Source organism: Oculina patagonica, chromosome 1, assembly GCF_052425735.1.
Source record: "Oculina patagonica isolate OP01 chromosome 1, crgOcupat, whole genome shotgun sequence".
NCBI classification, from domain to species: Eukaryota; Metazoa; Cnidaria; class Anthozoa; order Scleractinia; family Oculinidae; genus Oculina; species Oculina patagonica.
Genome location: NC_135758.1, coordinates 10,375,716 through 10,391,947, shown reverse-complemented (window position 1 = coordinate 10,391,947; position 16,232 = coordinate 10,375,716). Strand labels below are relative to the sequence as shown.

At 36.9% G+C, this 16,232-nt stretch overlaps 2 protein-coding genes across 5 annotated transcripts; one reads left to right on the top strand and one right to left on the bottom strand.

The window, feature by feature from the left end:
• The first annotated feature begins 1,531 nt into the window (after positions 1 to 1,531).
• On the top strand, positions 1,532 to 5,503 carry LOC144656377 (melanopsin-like). Of its 2 annotated transcripts, none has more exons than XM_078516607.1 (2): positions 1,532 to 1,651; positions 3,787 to 5,503. In XM_078516607.1, exon 2 carries the CDS (start codon positions 3,799 to 3,801, stop codon positions 4,789 to 4,791), a length of 993 nt encoding a protein of 330 aa, XP_078372733.1. In that variant the 5' UTR covers positions 1,532 to 1,651; positions 3,787 to 3,798; the 3' UTR covers positions 4,792 to 5,503. The 2 variants fall into 2 exon arrangements, with proteins under 2 accessions (XP_078372733.1, XP_078372729.1); XM_078516603.1 differs by lacking the exon at positions 1,532 to 1,651 and adding an exon at positions 2,274 to 2,381.
• A 63-nt stretch (positions 5,504 to 5,566) lies between these two features.
• On the bottom strand, positions 5,567 to 14,743 carry LOC144656080 (platelet-derived growth factor receptor alpha-like). Of its 3 annotated transcripts, XM_078516314.1 has the most exons (14): positions 14,376 to 14,743; positions 11,231 to 11,371; positions 10,660 to 10,965; positions 10,229 to 10,273; positions 9,588 to 9,780; positions 9,006 to 9,217; positions 8,517 to 8,701; positions 8,277 to 8,369; positions 7,842 to 7,934; positions 7,325 to 7,483; positions 6,880 to 7,094; positions 6,561 to 6,601; positions 6,302 to 6,398; positions 5,567 to 6,216 (listed from the first exon to the last, which is right to left on the bottom strand). In XM_078516314.1, the coding sequence occupies exons 2-14, from the start codon at positions 11,346 to 11,348 to the stop codon at positions 6,036 to 6,038; spliced, it is 1,938 nt and encodes a 645-aa protein (XP_078372440.1). In that variant the 5' UTR covers positions 11,349 to 11,371; positions 14,376 to 14,743; the 3' UTR covers positions 5,567 to 6,035. The 3 variants fall into 3 exon arrangements, with proteins under 3 accessions (XP_078372440.1, XP_078372446.1, XP_078372431.1); XM_078516320.1 differs by lacking the exon at positions 14,376 to 14,743 and having other exon boundaries at positions 11,231 to 11,399; XM_078516305.1 differs by lacking the exon at positions 14,376 to 14,743 and having other exon boundaries at positions 10,660 to 11,241.
• Positions 14,744 to 16,232: the final 1,489 nt, after the last annotated feature.

Genomic DNA, 16,232 nt, shown 5'->3' with positions numbered 1-16,232 from the left:
TATTTTCCTTTCACATGGACAGAAGTAAATATATTGCTTATTAAAATATAGATCTTGTCAAGCTATCTTGTCGAAATTCAAATTGACGAATATTTAAGCTTTATCCCGATTAATAATACTTGTGATCCACTCCTGTTGGGAAATTTATTGGGTTTATTTTTGTTCCCAATAACTATCAGTCAATAAACGAAAATGTTAAATGAGAAATGGCTATTTGAAGCGTTTTATTTGTTGCACGCATGATTGGTAGCCGTACATCACCCTACTCACGAAGCGCGCGTCTCGTAACATATATATCACTAAAAAGAACGTTTTGCCCATTTTCAGTTGAATTTTGACGTATTTCGTTTTTTTTGTCCGCGAAAAGAAAAGACCAGCTGCGAAGAAATGGTGCTGTTTAATTTGACGGTATTAGCATTTTTCATATTATATTTATTCAACACACCCAGCAGTTTATCTCGCTTTATAAACAGCTGTTTTTTTTTTTCTTTTAATGATTAAAATAAAAATAAGTTGGTAAGTAATACTGAAGTTATTCCCTTTAAGGCAAACTAAAAAAATGATTATCTCCTTGCCGCGAAGAACATCGTACCAATTGTAGTAAGTCTTGAAAGTTGAACTTTCTTTTACATTTGAAAAAAGACATTACCATACCATTGTCCTCAAATACTCTGAAGCTAGGACTTTTAATAAGATGCCTATCGCATTAAATTCAGATTCAAAAGCCTTTATGCATATTTATTTTTGCAGTTTAAATTTTGAACTTTGAAGAGAAACCTTAATTCTTTTCAATTATTTCGGAGACGAAGGACGCCCAGCTCCGATTATTTTTGTTTTTTAAGTTCAACTTTTTTCGGAAGCTTAATACTCCTCGTTTTAGTGTCTTTTATTATACATAGTTTTATTTTGAAACAAAACCAGATAATAAGTGTGCATTTTAATTGCGAATTTACCATAAGAATAAAAAAGCTGTCTCAGAAAGCTTGAAGTTGGAAATATCAATTAATACGCTCCCTTTCTCATTAAATTCAAATTTAAACTTATCTTGAATTTTTGATAGTAAAGTAAAAAAAAAAATGTTTCATAGATCTTCGCCGCTTAAACAGGTTCATTTTTTAAGAGAAAACTCTTAAAACGTTCTCTTTTTTTTGTTTTCAGTCAACACTGACGGCCGAAAAGAATCAGGCTGAAAAAAATAGTTGCCCTGTTGGACAAAATTGTTGAAATGAAAACCTGATTTTAATGGGGTTTGACAAGTACGGTGGGTTCTTTGATCTTGTTTTTGATCTTGCTTAAACTGCAAAACAGGGTACATTTCGCGAGTAGAAATTACTGCGGCTACTAAATTTGGCGATTTGCAAAAAATCTCAAAGATTATTTGCCGCAATAAATAGCAGCCTTAAGGAAACTGAATGTACTAAATGAATTCACAAAAAAAAGAATCCAATTTGAAATTATCAAGCCCCCACACGTACGCATTGCGGACCGATTTTTGTTAAATTGAAGCAGAAAATTGTTCGGCATACGACTCCTTTCATTTGAACATACTCTGCTAATAAATGTTTCCAAATACTAATATTGGCATCCGAACTGACATCATATTGCAGTTATATGAGAAACGTATATCTGCATTCGACATCGACGCTGTCAGGTACTGTAGATAATTCACTATTAAGTTCTCAGTTTTCACTTTAGGTCTTATTTCCCATAAAGTTGGTTCTTAATTATTATTGTTTTTGGCGGTAATCTTTTAACATCATTGACAATCCCTTTCTAGCCCAGGTTACTGAGCTCAACGAACCATCATAAGGGAAAAGTAATTTCTAGTTTACAACAACAGCAGGATAAGGTACACCTGTTCACACTTGATTTCTCACAAGTTTCACGTTATGTAACGTCATGTAAACAAAGTGCAAAACAATAATGAATTCGCGGTGAACGCTTCAAGCACTAACCAAACTGGATAACAAACCCCGAAAGTATAAGGCCACGATATGGTTTGGTAAAAGACGTTTTCACAAGCATGCCGATCTGAAAACCGCATATATATATATATATATGAAGCCTAAATCGCGAATCGAAAAAATTAATAAAACGACTCTCATATTAGCGCCAGCAAATATTGTCTTTATTGTCATCGAGAACTCCAGTTTTAGAGCTGAGATCTTAATTATAACAAACACAGGAAACTCTAATAAAGGTAGCTTAATTAAAAATAATATATCTACTGTATAATTCTGATGTGTTTCCGGCTCTCCAATCGTTTTTCTTATTTTATCGCACGATAGCACACAGTATCAGTTTTGGGGCTGTAAACGCAGTTCCAGCACGACCCACTGAAACACAAGAAATAAGGCCTCAGTCATAAGACTTGAATGAAAGTAGGTATTTGTCAGATGGATTACAAATGCAGTTTGTACAGAATTTTTGCAGTTACACAATACAGCATTGCCATGATAAACAGGCCAAAATCTCAAGCCTATTTCTGACAGAAACTTAAAAGTTTGTGCAATATAAGTAACCAGGGATAACCTTTGTGCAGTTAGAATATTTTAATTAATGTGGCAATCGTTCGGGCTTCAAATTTTGTTTTATTTACGTTCCGTTGAAAAAATCCCAATGCTTGTTAGTGGGACGCATTCGCTTTATTGCAGATTTCCGCTTTTTAATGGGTGTATTCAAAGGTTTTAAAAATTCTCAGCATGTTCTTTATACCAGACCTATTTCGTCGACTTTTCGTCTCGAACTTCATTATGAATAAAGCGGACGGAGATTTCCTGCCTTCGCTGTTAGATAAGTTGCAATTAATTTTGCATTGTTCAATAACATAGATTTTAAATGTATCCTGAGACTGACATCCGTTTTACACATTCGGTGTTTGAACAATTGATGAAAAATTTTACACCTTATAATGTGACTTAGTTTGTTCGGTCAGTATGTTTTTTCCTAGAATTAAATATTCAAAACTACAAGTACAGGTTGTTTTTGCATTTAGTAAGCGACACAACTCTACTCTCTGTAAATTAAGGGATTTTTGCTACAAGCCTATAAAACAATTAGTACATGAATATTGTAGCGTGCTAGTACTTTTACAACTTCAAGCAGACAAGGGCATAGCATTCTTAATTCATAATTGCCGGATTTGTCGTTTAAGCGAATGCATTTTCCAGCCTCAGTATTAAAATTAATGCAAATGAGTAAAGGCTTTAATTGTGACGTCATGTCCAGTAGCCTTAGATAAATATTGCTTTTTAACGTGTTTTACCAGGTGTTGACCTATAGCTATGCTTTTTTTAACACGACGATATCAGTTCTACTTTTCCTATAACAGCGCAATATGTTCTGATTTTTTTAGTCCCGATTTCCTCGCAATAGTATATTTCAATTTTCGTGCATTCGAGGTACAGTCCAACAAAGTGCAATGAGAATTATGCGTACCGCACACACACCACACGGAAAATTAAATCTCTTGGAAATTAAAACTTCGTTTTCATCGCAAGTTTTTGATTAAATGAGCTCCAAATTGACTTTTTTTTTTCTCATAAGGAGAGAAAAAAAGCTTAGTCACTATATATGGGTAGAGATTACAAATTTATCGTCTTACTTGCTTTGACAGTGTACCAAAACAAAACAAAATAAATAAATGATGCGATTTACGCCTTAGCGACAGTTAGAAGTCAGACAGATAATTATTAGTTAAATTTATTTTGAACATCTTCTTGTTACTTGCCGAAGCTCTTCCATCTGTCTTCCATTCTTACTTTTCGCCTTTCCTTTGTCTTACAGAGGGTTTAAAACATGTTTTACAACAACAGCACGTTATACACTGAACAAAAATTCGATTTTTCAACATTTGATCTTGGGCCTGCTCCTCCAACACCAGCGATGATAACATGGAGTGTCCTGCTCGGTGTCATCGGGATAGTAGCACTTGCCACAAACTCCCTCACCATTGCAGCCTTTACCAAGAAGAGACTCCAAAGACCTCCCCACTACTTACTTGTCTCACTGGCTTGTGCAGACTTCATGGTTGCATTAGTATCAGTACCGATATATACCTGTATTATCCTGGGGGTCGCCAAGTTTACACTGAAATCAAGGGCTGCATTCTGGTTCTGTGATTTTCTATCAGGAATGGCTTCAATATTCACTTTGGCATCCATATCACTCGAAAGGCTTTTCGCAATGGGTTGGCCACTGCATCACAGAACCAGTTCGCCGCTAACGTACGCTTGTTTCATTGCAGTACCTTGGCTTCTTGCATTGGTAGTAGCATCTTTGCCCGTGCTAGACATGTTTCGGTTATTACCACACCTTTTTATGTTTCACGTGGTGTTAGCATCATGTTGCGTCGCAATTTTTGTGACTGTCATAGCCTACGTAACACTATGGTTTAAGGTGAGAAGCAGCGATTCACCTGGACAAGAAAGAAGCAGAGAAAAGGACAAGCGCCTGGCGATTACACTTGTTATTGCCACGTTGATTTTTGTCTTTACGTGGCTGCCTTACCCTATAATCCTAAGCATTATCAATTTATGTCTAAAATGTGTATATTCTAACATGAAGCTATTTAATGATCTTTCCCTGATATGTAAGTTTATGCATTTAGCTAACTCCTTTATGAATCCTCTTGTATATATTTTGCGAATTCCGGAGTTCCGTGGCGCTATTCGTGAACTGATCTGCTGCAATCGCCCTTTCCGACGTGTTGGCGTTATGCCACTAGAGAACACCGCAGCAAGGAATCAAGCTACTCAGACATCATCTCTTGCTCGTAGCCATAGCAACTAGGTTTAGTCCAAATGTAGGTCTAAGTGTAAACGCTAGTCTAAGTATATAAGTCTTAGACTTAGTCTAGTTTAATTAGTTCCCATGGCCATTACTAAGTTAATGGTTCGATCTACAGACTTGACGACGAAAGTCATCCCATTGTTCACCGCAAATTGGCTCATGCTGTACCATACAAGTCTAATTGCACTAAATGATGCTCATTTCCTTTTTGAACCCAGCGATATTGATAATTCTTGAAATAGTTGATGCCGTTTTTTTAGCAAAATAACTAGAATGGTGATGAAGTGTTTTCCCCCTTTAGCTGTGTCTGATTTAAAAAAAAACTGTCGCTTTTAAATCTCATGCATTATTCTTGGTGTCTCATGCTAGAGGTTTTTTATTTATTTATTTATTTATTTATTTATTTTATTTTTTTGCGCATCTCTCGTCATAACGTGGCTACAACTTTAGAAGCATCAACAAAGGACTATCAGCAGTTCCTCTGTTTTTCTTAGTCAAAAAGCCAATATTCATGCATAAATTTAAAGAAAAAGATTCATTCTGTGACCGTAATAACACATTATTGCTAGCCTAATATGTTAATCAATAATGCAGTTCGTTTCTTCCCTCCCATCTCTTTCATTACACAAATTGCACAATATGAATAACTGGTTCTGTTTCAGCTTTCTCCATTTTTGTCTATAGCTTTTATTTCAAATTGGTAAATACTTGATAATGCTGCACGATTAACGATAAACGGTTCATTGTATCAGAGTTAATATTAACTCTAATTGTATAAATGAAGAAATGCATTTTCAAAATTATATGCGCATGTTACAGTTAAAATAAGAAAATACACTGTACAAATGCTTTCACTCACTACAATTTTATTATCACAATAAACAAGTGACTTTACTCTCATTTCCATGCAGCATCTTCTAAAGAAAATAGAAAACATTTTGCGTGTTTCTATCGTAGCTGAAAGACACTCGTGAAAGTTTGGAGGAACTCAAAAAGCTGTGGAATCAATTGCCTACCGCCCGTTTTACCACTTAGCATTTCTAGTCCTGGTTTCGATTTTCAATGTTTCGTATTTATTAGGATACCATAGTCTGGAACAAAGGAAATATTATGTCAAATTGGCTTGAAAATTTTTTCAACCAAAACAAAACATAAACCACAAGAGAAACAATTAAAATAAAGTTAGTATTGTTCTTAGTACTGTTGGTCTTTTAATTGGTACAACAATGCTTATTGTCACTTTCTTATCCGCTATTTTCAACATCTTTGGCGGGAACGTTGTAGTATGATCTGGACTCATCGTGCTTGCTCAAGTCACAGTATGGTACATCCCTCATCATAATCACCTCCAGTCTGTCAATCAACTGTAAGAAACTCGGGCGAAGATATGGATCTTCCCTCCAGCATTCAGTCATCAGTTCGTGTCTACCAATGATATGGAGAATAAAGTTAACTAAACTGTTGAACTGAAGTTGAACCCATTGAAAGACACGCTAGTTCTACTACTTACACTTCATCACAACACATATGGGGCCTTTCCATGCGATAACCAGTCTTTAGTAGTCTACACAGCTCAGAATTGGTCAATGCGGGATACGGAACACCGCCTAAATTGTAACACAATGATGAGTAAAAAAATTAGTAAATCGTGAAAATATTAAGAAAAAAATCGTTTACGTCAGCACAACTAAAAGTCTCAACTTTGTATAATTATTTTTGTTGCAAATTAAGAAGTAAAATAAGAAAGAAACAGTAAATTTTAAACCTACCCATGGTTGCCATTTCCCAAAGAACAATACCGTAGGACCAGCTATAAGATAAACCAAAACAGGAAACCTAAGACGCGGTAGTACTGTGTTTGAAACAATTTACTGTTGGGACTTTTATGGGTGTAAACAACGGTAAAACGCAGCAAATCCACGACTGAGTGATTCTTAATCTTTCATTTCCAGTCTGAAGACTGTGAAACATGATTCCAATGTTTGTTATGCTGGGTAAATGCTGTTTCCTCATTGTAAAGTGTTATAGACCTATTCGAAAACGTCATTTACATTGATGCCATGTGATTACACGAAAATTCAAACTTACACATCGCTCTTGATGGTGAACGACTGGTGAAAAATCGATTCAGGAGCCATCCATTTCACCGGAAGCTTTGTACGCTTTTTCCCGCTGTCCACGACGTCCTCGTAGATTTGACGCATCAATCCAAAGTCTGACACTTTGACTCGATTATCGCTGCCAACCAGAATATTACGAGCTGCCAGGTCCCGGTGAATGAAATTTTTTTCGGCGAGATGATTCTAGTAAAAGGATCAGATAAATCTAAGAGGATATTTTGTTGAGAATAACTAATTGACAGGCAGCCTTTTTTCCTCGCTTTCTAATGGACCTGGCTTTACAGTGAATATACCTGTAGTACGTGTAGGGTTTTGGTTGGTTAAACATGTTTAACAGTATTCATACTCAAGAAAGTAGAGTGAGACTAATTATTAAAGCATCATCTTAAGAATTAATTACTTTTATCCATTACCATTCCTCTTGCTATTTGCCAAGCAAACGAAAACAACTGTTGTGTGGTAAAGCTGTCTGCTGTCTTGTCGTTATCCTCAAGATGCAACATGACAGCAGCGTCACTATTTCCATGTGACATCAATGGCGTCGACTCATCAAGGAAATTTTCACTTTTTTGCTGAAAATATAAAACAAATCAAGAAAGAAAATCATACATATGACTGCATAATGAATATTATTGAAAAAATAAAATAGAAAATGTCTTCAGAACATGCAGTGTAAAAGAAGCTTTGTTTGTGTATTATCTTCTTACTTCATTAAGTTTTGGTTTAAAAAAAAAAAAAAAAAAAAAAAATTTTAAAAAAATTTTTTAATTAAAAATAAAAAAAAAAAAAAATTTTTTTTTTTTAAAAAAAAAAAAAAAAAAAATAAAAAAAAAAAAAAAAAAAAATTTAAAAAACTATATAAAAAAAAACATACACCCATAATATAAAAAAACTACATCACCTCCTTAAATCGTGAGAAGAAAGGCTTACGTCAAGAACGACATCTCTTGTATCTTTTGATGGACACAATTTCATAATCAGCGGGGCTTGCTCTGTCTGTCCCTGATCTTCAGTTATCTGTATCTGAAACAACGATGATGACATTATCACTGAATCAGAAATGGTTATTAAACTTGGACTGTGAGAAGTATATTGTCCATCTGTTTCCATGTTTCTAGGTCTCGAAGATAAAAAAAATATATTGTTTGCTGTTGCGTTTAGCTTACTATCGACTCTTTTACTCGTTCGCTCGACTCGATCATTCTCTCGGTCTGCTCGTTAGCTCGTTTGCTCAATCTCTTTTTCGCTTGTTCACTCCTTTTTTTCCATTTCGTTTGCTTACTGACTGTCAGCTTGTTCATTAATTTGATTGATTAATTAATTGATTGATTGATTAATTGATTGATTGTTGATCCAAACACTTACTTCAACAGATTTAATTCTTAGATCATCAAAAGTTTCGCTGCCATCACAATGTCCCTTCTTCCCCTTTTCTTCAGTAGTCACGTGTCGATTTATCTATAGTAGAACAATCTGGTTAATCGAGAAAGCATTGACACTGCACTGCACGTCATATGTTAGAAACGGGGATTCCTGGTTTGAGTTGGAATATCTAGGCCGAGACCGTAACGCGAACGGCAGGTATTTGATAACACAAGTTCTCACCGATTTTCTCCTGTTTCGTAACCACTGCAGCAAGTCACCAAACGGAACGTACTCTATCACCAGGAACTTTTGCTCCTGCAATGTGCCACAACCAACCAAGGATACGATGTTCTGGTGCGAACCCAACAACTTCATCTGAGCTATCTCATGTAGGAAAACTTCTTTCTGTTCGTCGCTGGGATCATCTATGCACAACCAAGAAAACGTTTTCAGGTAAGAATGTAGCACGCTGTGAACATGCAAAAGGCAATCGTTGAAAACCCTTCAGTCGATCGGCATAAAAGCAAACTCTAATGATTTGCCGAGGCTTCTCGGATTTTCTGCTACGATTCAATAAAGTATTCGACTAGCATGTTAAATGAGAGGGATATATAAAAAAATATTAATATATTTATGCTTCTTTAAGGCAAAGTCGACACAGCCCCCTGTATTTAGTCTTATCTGCCCGTTTGTTGCTCACCGAAAGTACTTTATAAAGTGTATACATACCTTGCAATACTTTGACAGCGACCACTTGGCATGCCCTCTTTGGTTCTAGTCCATTTCTACTGTCAAACACTTCTATTCCCTTTCGTTCTTTTAAAGTCGCTTTGTAGACGATGCCAAACGCTCCTTGGCCAAGTTTTTCGTTGTATTTTATTTGCTCCGGAAGAATTTCCCATTTATCAAGGGGAATTATTTCACGAACTGAACAAGTGGATCTGCAAAAGATGCAAAAATAGGGTCAATCTGGTAAAGGCATAGCGCACTATTCTATTGCTTTTGAGGCATTGATTTGAAGCATTTGAGAAACACAAGACATCAAAAGCATTCTGTTGCAAGCTTGTATCTGCAGCATACTCAGACTTTGGAATATTTAATAATAAAATATTGCCATCGCCTCACGATGTGCAGTCACTTGTAATGGCAATCGCGACTTTTCGGCTTCATACCGCTAGTCTTCAGAAGGCAATAAGGACAGAAAGGTTTGGAAAATTTTTTAATCAATTTTGGTTCAGTTTCTTGTGCAAGTATCATCGATGCATTTATGACGCTTTAGAAGAAGCAGAAGTAATAAAGGCAATGACTAACCTTTTAATAAGCTCACGTTGTGCTCTTCTGTTTAACCAGAAGCTCAAAAGGGAACAACACACCAGGAATAAAGTAACGGCGACAGCATATAAGATGTAAGTTGGTGTTTTACTGGAGCTGGATATTCCGTTTTCTTGCGTTGGTTCATGCTTCTGCGTTGTTGATTCTGTTGTTGCGTTCAAATTTTCAGACACTGAAAAAAAAGGCAACAAGATAAAAAAAAACCCGGGCCTATTAGTTATTGTGTAAGTCCTTCTGCCACGGTAAATTCCGACAGGCACTATGGCCAACGAGTCCTGATGCTAAACGTTTTATATTAAAATGAGTTTTATTTGCATGGTAACTTTCATTTGTGTGAATAAAGCTCATGTAAAACAGGTCATTATGCAATACAGGAATGACCTATTATTGTGTAGATAAATGCTGCTTTCTGAAATACAAGCTGCCATAGATAATTATCAGAAAAAGATAAAGTCGGGCGCGTTTTTATAAGCTCGATTTGCACCACTCTCTTGAATCCCGTCTTCGGGGAAAGTTTGCGGGATTTTTTTTTCAAACAGCGGCTGGTAGTCGCGTCTGACGCAGAAGGACTACACAACCAACTAGAGCGTCCGTTAAGTGACCAGCATTTATAACAATACCTGTTTGTTTTGGTTGTGCTTTACTCTTGTTTGTTGACTCTGCTCCTGGGTTAAAATGAAGGGTAACAAAATGAAATTAAACTTAAGAAAACCCGGGCTTTTGAATTTTGTGCTTGCGTCAGCGACAGTTAAATTCTTTAGGCAAAAAGATCACCTGGAGTGCTATAAACACATCATGTAAGTGAATAAGGGAGTAAGCATAGGGAACATTAATAAGGTGGACAAATTTACAGCTAATCTTTCTCTCACACACACACACACACACACACACACACACACACACACACACACACCAAACATACACATACAACACACACAGCTGATCTTACTATAGCAAAGGCAGAAGATGAGGACAAGTGAGACTTTATTGAACATGCACTGAACTCCAGGTTATCTACCCTAACAATTGTTCTTACTTCAAACATGCTTACCTTGGAAATCAACCTCAAATGGTTTCGTTCTGCAGTGGTATCTGCCATCGCTTGCTTTGCACGAGTAGTTTCCAACGGTGTCTTTCGTAAGTACACCAATGATCAAAGTACAGCTCATAACTTTAGCTACCGGCGATCCAGCCTTGCATTTTCTGGCTTGTTTATCTTGTGGATCAAACCATTCAATTGAACGTGGTTTTGTCTGATCGCTCAGCGCCATTTTATCAGCTTGCGACGCCTCGCATGTCAGATTAATTGATGTTCCAGTAGGTGACCGAGTTGAAGAGATTTTAACTTGAGGAGCATCTGGTAGGAATGGAAAATCAAATAAAAAACGATAAAATACGTATACCTGTATGTTCATTAACTTGCCATGCATATATGTATGTATAGTTTTACCACCATCCCTCAAGCCTTGGGGAGCAGGCTCTAAACATGAAAATGACATTATCTCTCAGTTTTTGCAAGCAAACGACGCGACTGAGAGGAGAAATAACGTGTAAATGTGTGGCGTAACAAAAGAAACCTGAAATATTACTTCGACCTTTGAGAATGTCCGTGAGGAACTTACTATCTTTGGTATTGCAATATTGGCACTTGACAGGAGGAAGGAAAAATAAGAAAAATGAAGTAACAAGTAGGAGCAAGAAAAACTTTGTCCTGTTTTCCAACCAAAAGATAATGACCATTATGAAACTGTGGGTTTAAAAACCTGAAAGGGAAAAATATGTTATTATTATTTTTAAGATAAACAAGACTTTGCTTGTTTTAACCGTTTCTATAAATTATTCTTAACGTTTAACATCGTATTTAACTCAAGCTTATGATAAATACCAACTTATACCAGTTCCAGCGATCGTTAAGAGAGGCGATTTAGATTGTACGATATTGCTTACAACTGTCACGTAAGACTTGAAAAGCGACCTGAGCTAAGCTACTTAGTACGAATGTTGCGAGAAAGGCGGTAATGAGACCAAATTGTGACATAAATACGAAGCATGCGACAGCCGAAGTTAAATAGTGTACCAAGTAAATTTGCCTTGAAGTGTAAACGCATTTGGAAAGACTTCCTGTTGCATCACAATTAACGGTGCTTTGATCCCGTACATGGTGTGTTATAGGGGGGGGGGGCAAAAAAAAACCCAAAAAAAAGACCCCCCCCCCCCCCCTGGTGTTATTTCTTTTTTAGATACCTGCCTTCTAAAACATTAATTGAAATCGGAGAAGCTGTAATAATGGTCTAATGGACGTCTTTCCTCGCCATCTTCAAAGTACTCCTAACTACTGGAACTCGTATTTGTACCTCGCATTAAAAACTGTCATTGACTATAGCTAAATAACATATCTTGGAAGACAAAAATTATACATCGAATGTATTTCCGTGTTTTTCCGTTTTGATATTAAACCAAACACTGGTGTATTTACAAAAACGTTATTTTAGAACTTTCAAACTAAACACGGTCATTTCTTTTTTATACGGAAAGTCAAAACACTGTGTTATAAAATGTTAGGCACGGAGGCACGGAAGAAAAAATGCCTTTCAGAAATCAGGGGCGTAGCTAGCCTATAGGCCCGTGGCCCGGGCCTACTTGTTTGGCCCGCTCGTTTGTTAAGGGTCGGCAAGCACTTCATGAGAAAGCATGTGCATTGAAATCGCAAGACCAGTGCGTGATAGGTATCGGAAAGTCGATAATGGCAATGGTGCTGTGAATGCACTGAGGGTCTTTCGGTGGATGTCCCGCGCCTCCCCCAACCACCTCCCCCCCCCCCCCCACTCCCCCACCAAGGAGTGGCCAGGCCTACAACTCTTCAGAAAGCTGGCTACGCCCCTGGAAATGTTTTCACCTTTTGGGAAATCAAAGGAAAGTTATGTTTAAATGGAGGGGGAAATAGCCACCTTGAAACAAGTCCGGAAGTTGAAATATGTTTTAACACCCCCAGACATTTGACAGAAAATTGTCAAACATTTGCCTAGATGCATCTGTCCAGAAGTGAAAAAATAAAGACAGCAAGGAAAAATCAATGAGAGCAAAGACATTCGATCAAATTTAATTCCCAAATGCCGCTTGATGAAAAAGAAACAATACATATTAGAAAAAGAAAACATTTCGGCAAGACATGCGAGGTAATTTACTGGCGACTTATAAATATAAAGAACAATAAACGGCCAACGAGTAACGAAATTGCAGGTGGAAAGCTTCGCACATCTTACTAAAAAGATTAAAAATATAATTTGAGTGTTTAAAAAAACACAAGAGCATTTTATGTTATGGGTACAGACTAAATTTTGCTGGTTTGTGGGCAAAAATGCATGATGATATTAGAACCAAACTCAGACCTTTTTCTCCTTGTTAGCATTCGCAAAACTTTTTACTAATGCGTTCGGCTTTTAATTTCTCTTTTTGGTAATCAGAGAAGCGGTTTACACAGAAATGAATAACTTAAGTAGGCGGTAGACAAATGACGGTTTACTCCGGAAATTGAGCTTTTCTCGAATGGAATATGCTGCTAAAAATGTATCAGTAACCTTCGCAGCTATTTGATATTTTCTAGCCTTTCTATCGGGGTACAATCTTGAAAATGTTGTTGCCCATTTATTGTTAAGAGACCTTTTAAAGATCACAGCGTCCCTCAACACTGCTCAAAGGATGTGACGAGCATGAATTTCTCCTCAGACCGTTTCTGCGTGACTTTTTAGCTGCTTCTTCCTACCGAATGGAACATTCTAAATTGAACTTTTCATTGTTTCCTCGACAATAGACCTTATACAAATTTCTTGTTTGCAATAAACAGCTGTTTTCAGCTGTCGCAGTTACCGAAGCAGTCTCCGTGGCAGAGTCTGGCTGAGCTGCTAGTTTAAATAAACGCTCAACCGGAAGCACTTACCGATAAAGAAAAAACGGCAGTATGGATTGATCTTTGGTTAAACAGGTTATTTTGTCATTTTTGCCGGTTAAATTGAAACTTTCTTCATGGGGAGGAATCTTCACTTTTATAAATTCGCTGTGGCTATATGCCCGGCAGCCGGGCACGGTCTTAAATAGACTAAATGACCGGCAGCCAAAATTTTAAACAGAATTTCCACTGAAAGATTCTTTTAAACTTCTTGAGAGTATTGGATGTGTTTTTAGAAATGTTGGGCGATTCCAAAAACCATGTTGGTTTTCTATTTGACGAAATATCTGAACTTGGACATACCGTAAAATCGCTGTGATCTCGACACTTAAAATTCCCTGTTTCGCTCATTTTTTTTCACTGAGCTCATGAACAGTTGCCGCCAAGAGGCCGCGACAACGTGTACTTTTCCTCAGCCAAAGGTCGGTTACTGAGCAATAAACATGGCTAAGTTGAGTTCCTGAGTTGGTTTACGTCGTAATTGAATTTTCCAACATTTATGGTGGATTTCCACTGACGCGTAATTTTTTACTTGCGTGAAAAAATTTAGAGACAATGTATAAATAACTTGCGTACACCTTTACGCAAGTCGTTCATACATTGTCACTAATTTTTTTTTCACGCAAGTAAAAAATTACACGTCAGTGGAAATCCAGCATTACTAAGGAAAAATCGTCGCTCAAGTCACTAAGATTTTCAATTTTGATTTAATCGAAAAACGGACTTGTTAACATATTTCATGAGGGAAAAGCTTGTCATGACCCTTAAAAATACATGATTCAAAATTGGAATTAAAAAAAACTCAGTGGAACTTTACTCACCTCAAATGTTCTAAGCGGTCAACTTAACAAGAACTACCAATTGGAGCTGGATTAAGTGTTTAATACCTTACGCTTGTCGTTCCAAACTTCTATATATAGTTTGAACAAGACGTGTGTTGGAAAATTTCCCGCAGCACGTTCATGAACGAATGCAATTATATAAGTAAAAAAAAATATAAGCAGCTGTTCACTAAAAATTACGGTTAATGCGATAGCATACCTTTTAGTGTACTTGAAATGGAAAACTTGAACTTGGATCATGTAACACTAAGCACACCGCTAACTTATTGATGTCATATAAACGTGTAAGCAATAGCGAAGCGAGCAAGGTCTAAAAATAGAATACAAATGAATATAACCGCCACAAGGCTCAAAAAATATCAGCGTGTTTTGAAAGAAATAGATGGAACCTAGGCGAAGTTCTCGTTTTCTTAAAGTGTTTCAGGAATACAGGCTGCTTTAGAAAGTGTTTTAGGAACACCGGCTGTCTTAGAAAGTGTTTTAAGAAAATCGTCTGCCATCTCGGTTTGTTTGTCTGAGTCTTGTCTGAGTCATGACGTCACTCGCGCGCTTCGCTATTGGCAATGAATAAGGACTACTGGCTTTACGCATTCGCTAATGAATTTAAGGACCACAAGGGCAAATAATTTATTGTCTCATCTATCAATCCAAAACTAAATGGATGCGTCCCACTAATAAAATAACGATCCCTGAACTGATTATCTGACGAAGAGATGGCGTCTTTCTGTCAGTAGGTAAATTGTGCGGGCGGTATATCAAACGCCACTGTAATTAGCCGCGTAATTTATGTCGATAGTTAACCAACTTAATTCCGCTTAAAAAAAATGATATTTTAATGGATTTTAAAACAAACATGTTATGGATGTCTGTGTACAGGTGTTTGAAACTAAAGAGTTTTCGCACCTTGTATCGTGGGGAAAGTTGTTTATATTCCCTGGGTTTTATACCAAGCAGACCCCTATGACTAAAATCTGTTTTGTACTTTATCGGATAACGCAGACTTTGCTCTAATTTACCAACGCTCAAAAAGTCGTACACTTTGTACATGCAAAATCGATATACACCTGCTCACAATGCAATAAGTGACGAATGTAGTTACGAGAGAAAACGCCATCGATTTTCTACGTAGGAAGTGTCAGTTCTGTTGCTTGTCACGCGATTTAAGGGGAGTCCTTTACTGCAGATCTAGAGTACTTGTTACGAAATTTCTAAAGATGGTTCTTGGTGACAATTTTTTTGGAGCGTTTAGTAATGTTTAACGGTTAATTTTTGGTGGGGAGGACAACTGCATTCAAAAATTTGATATTGCGCGCGCGAACTAGTGGCAGTCTTAAACCACGCATTAGAATTGAAATTCCCTCAGACTTGGGTCGGGGCGGGTGGAAGGTAGGGTTCCAACTTATTAAATAATTAGAGAAACATAACTAATCCTTTGTATGGAATAACCGTCTACAAGTAAGTTGGAACGCTGCAGTAGAAAGCCTGATAATACCACGAATACGGGTGTTTAATACGCCATGCATTATAACTTTAAAAATTATACGACTTTTATTAAAAAAAAAATACAAACCATTAAGAACGTGGACATTCTTCATCTGTTGGCACTGATTTTAATTTTCAGATCTTTATGCTCTTTCAGTTTTAGGATTTTTTCTATTCCGGTCACGTGACTTGTCAAATATATCCGTGATTTGAAACTCTTGAAGGACTCTTCAATTGAACAAAGTTGTGCAAAAATTTTATCCGTAGGAGATTTGGTTTTCAAAATATGGCGGTCAGAATTCTTTCTTAGCAACAAATTAGCAGTTGAGAAGGACCCCCAGTGACGTCAAGCTA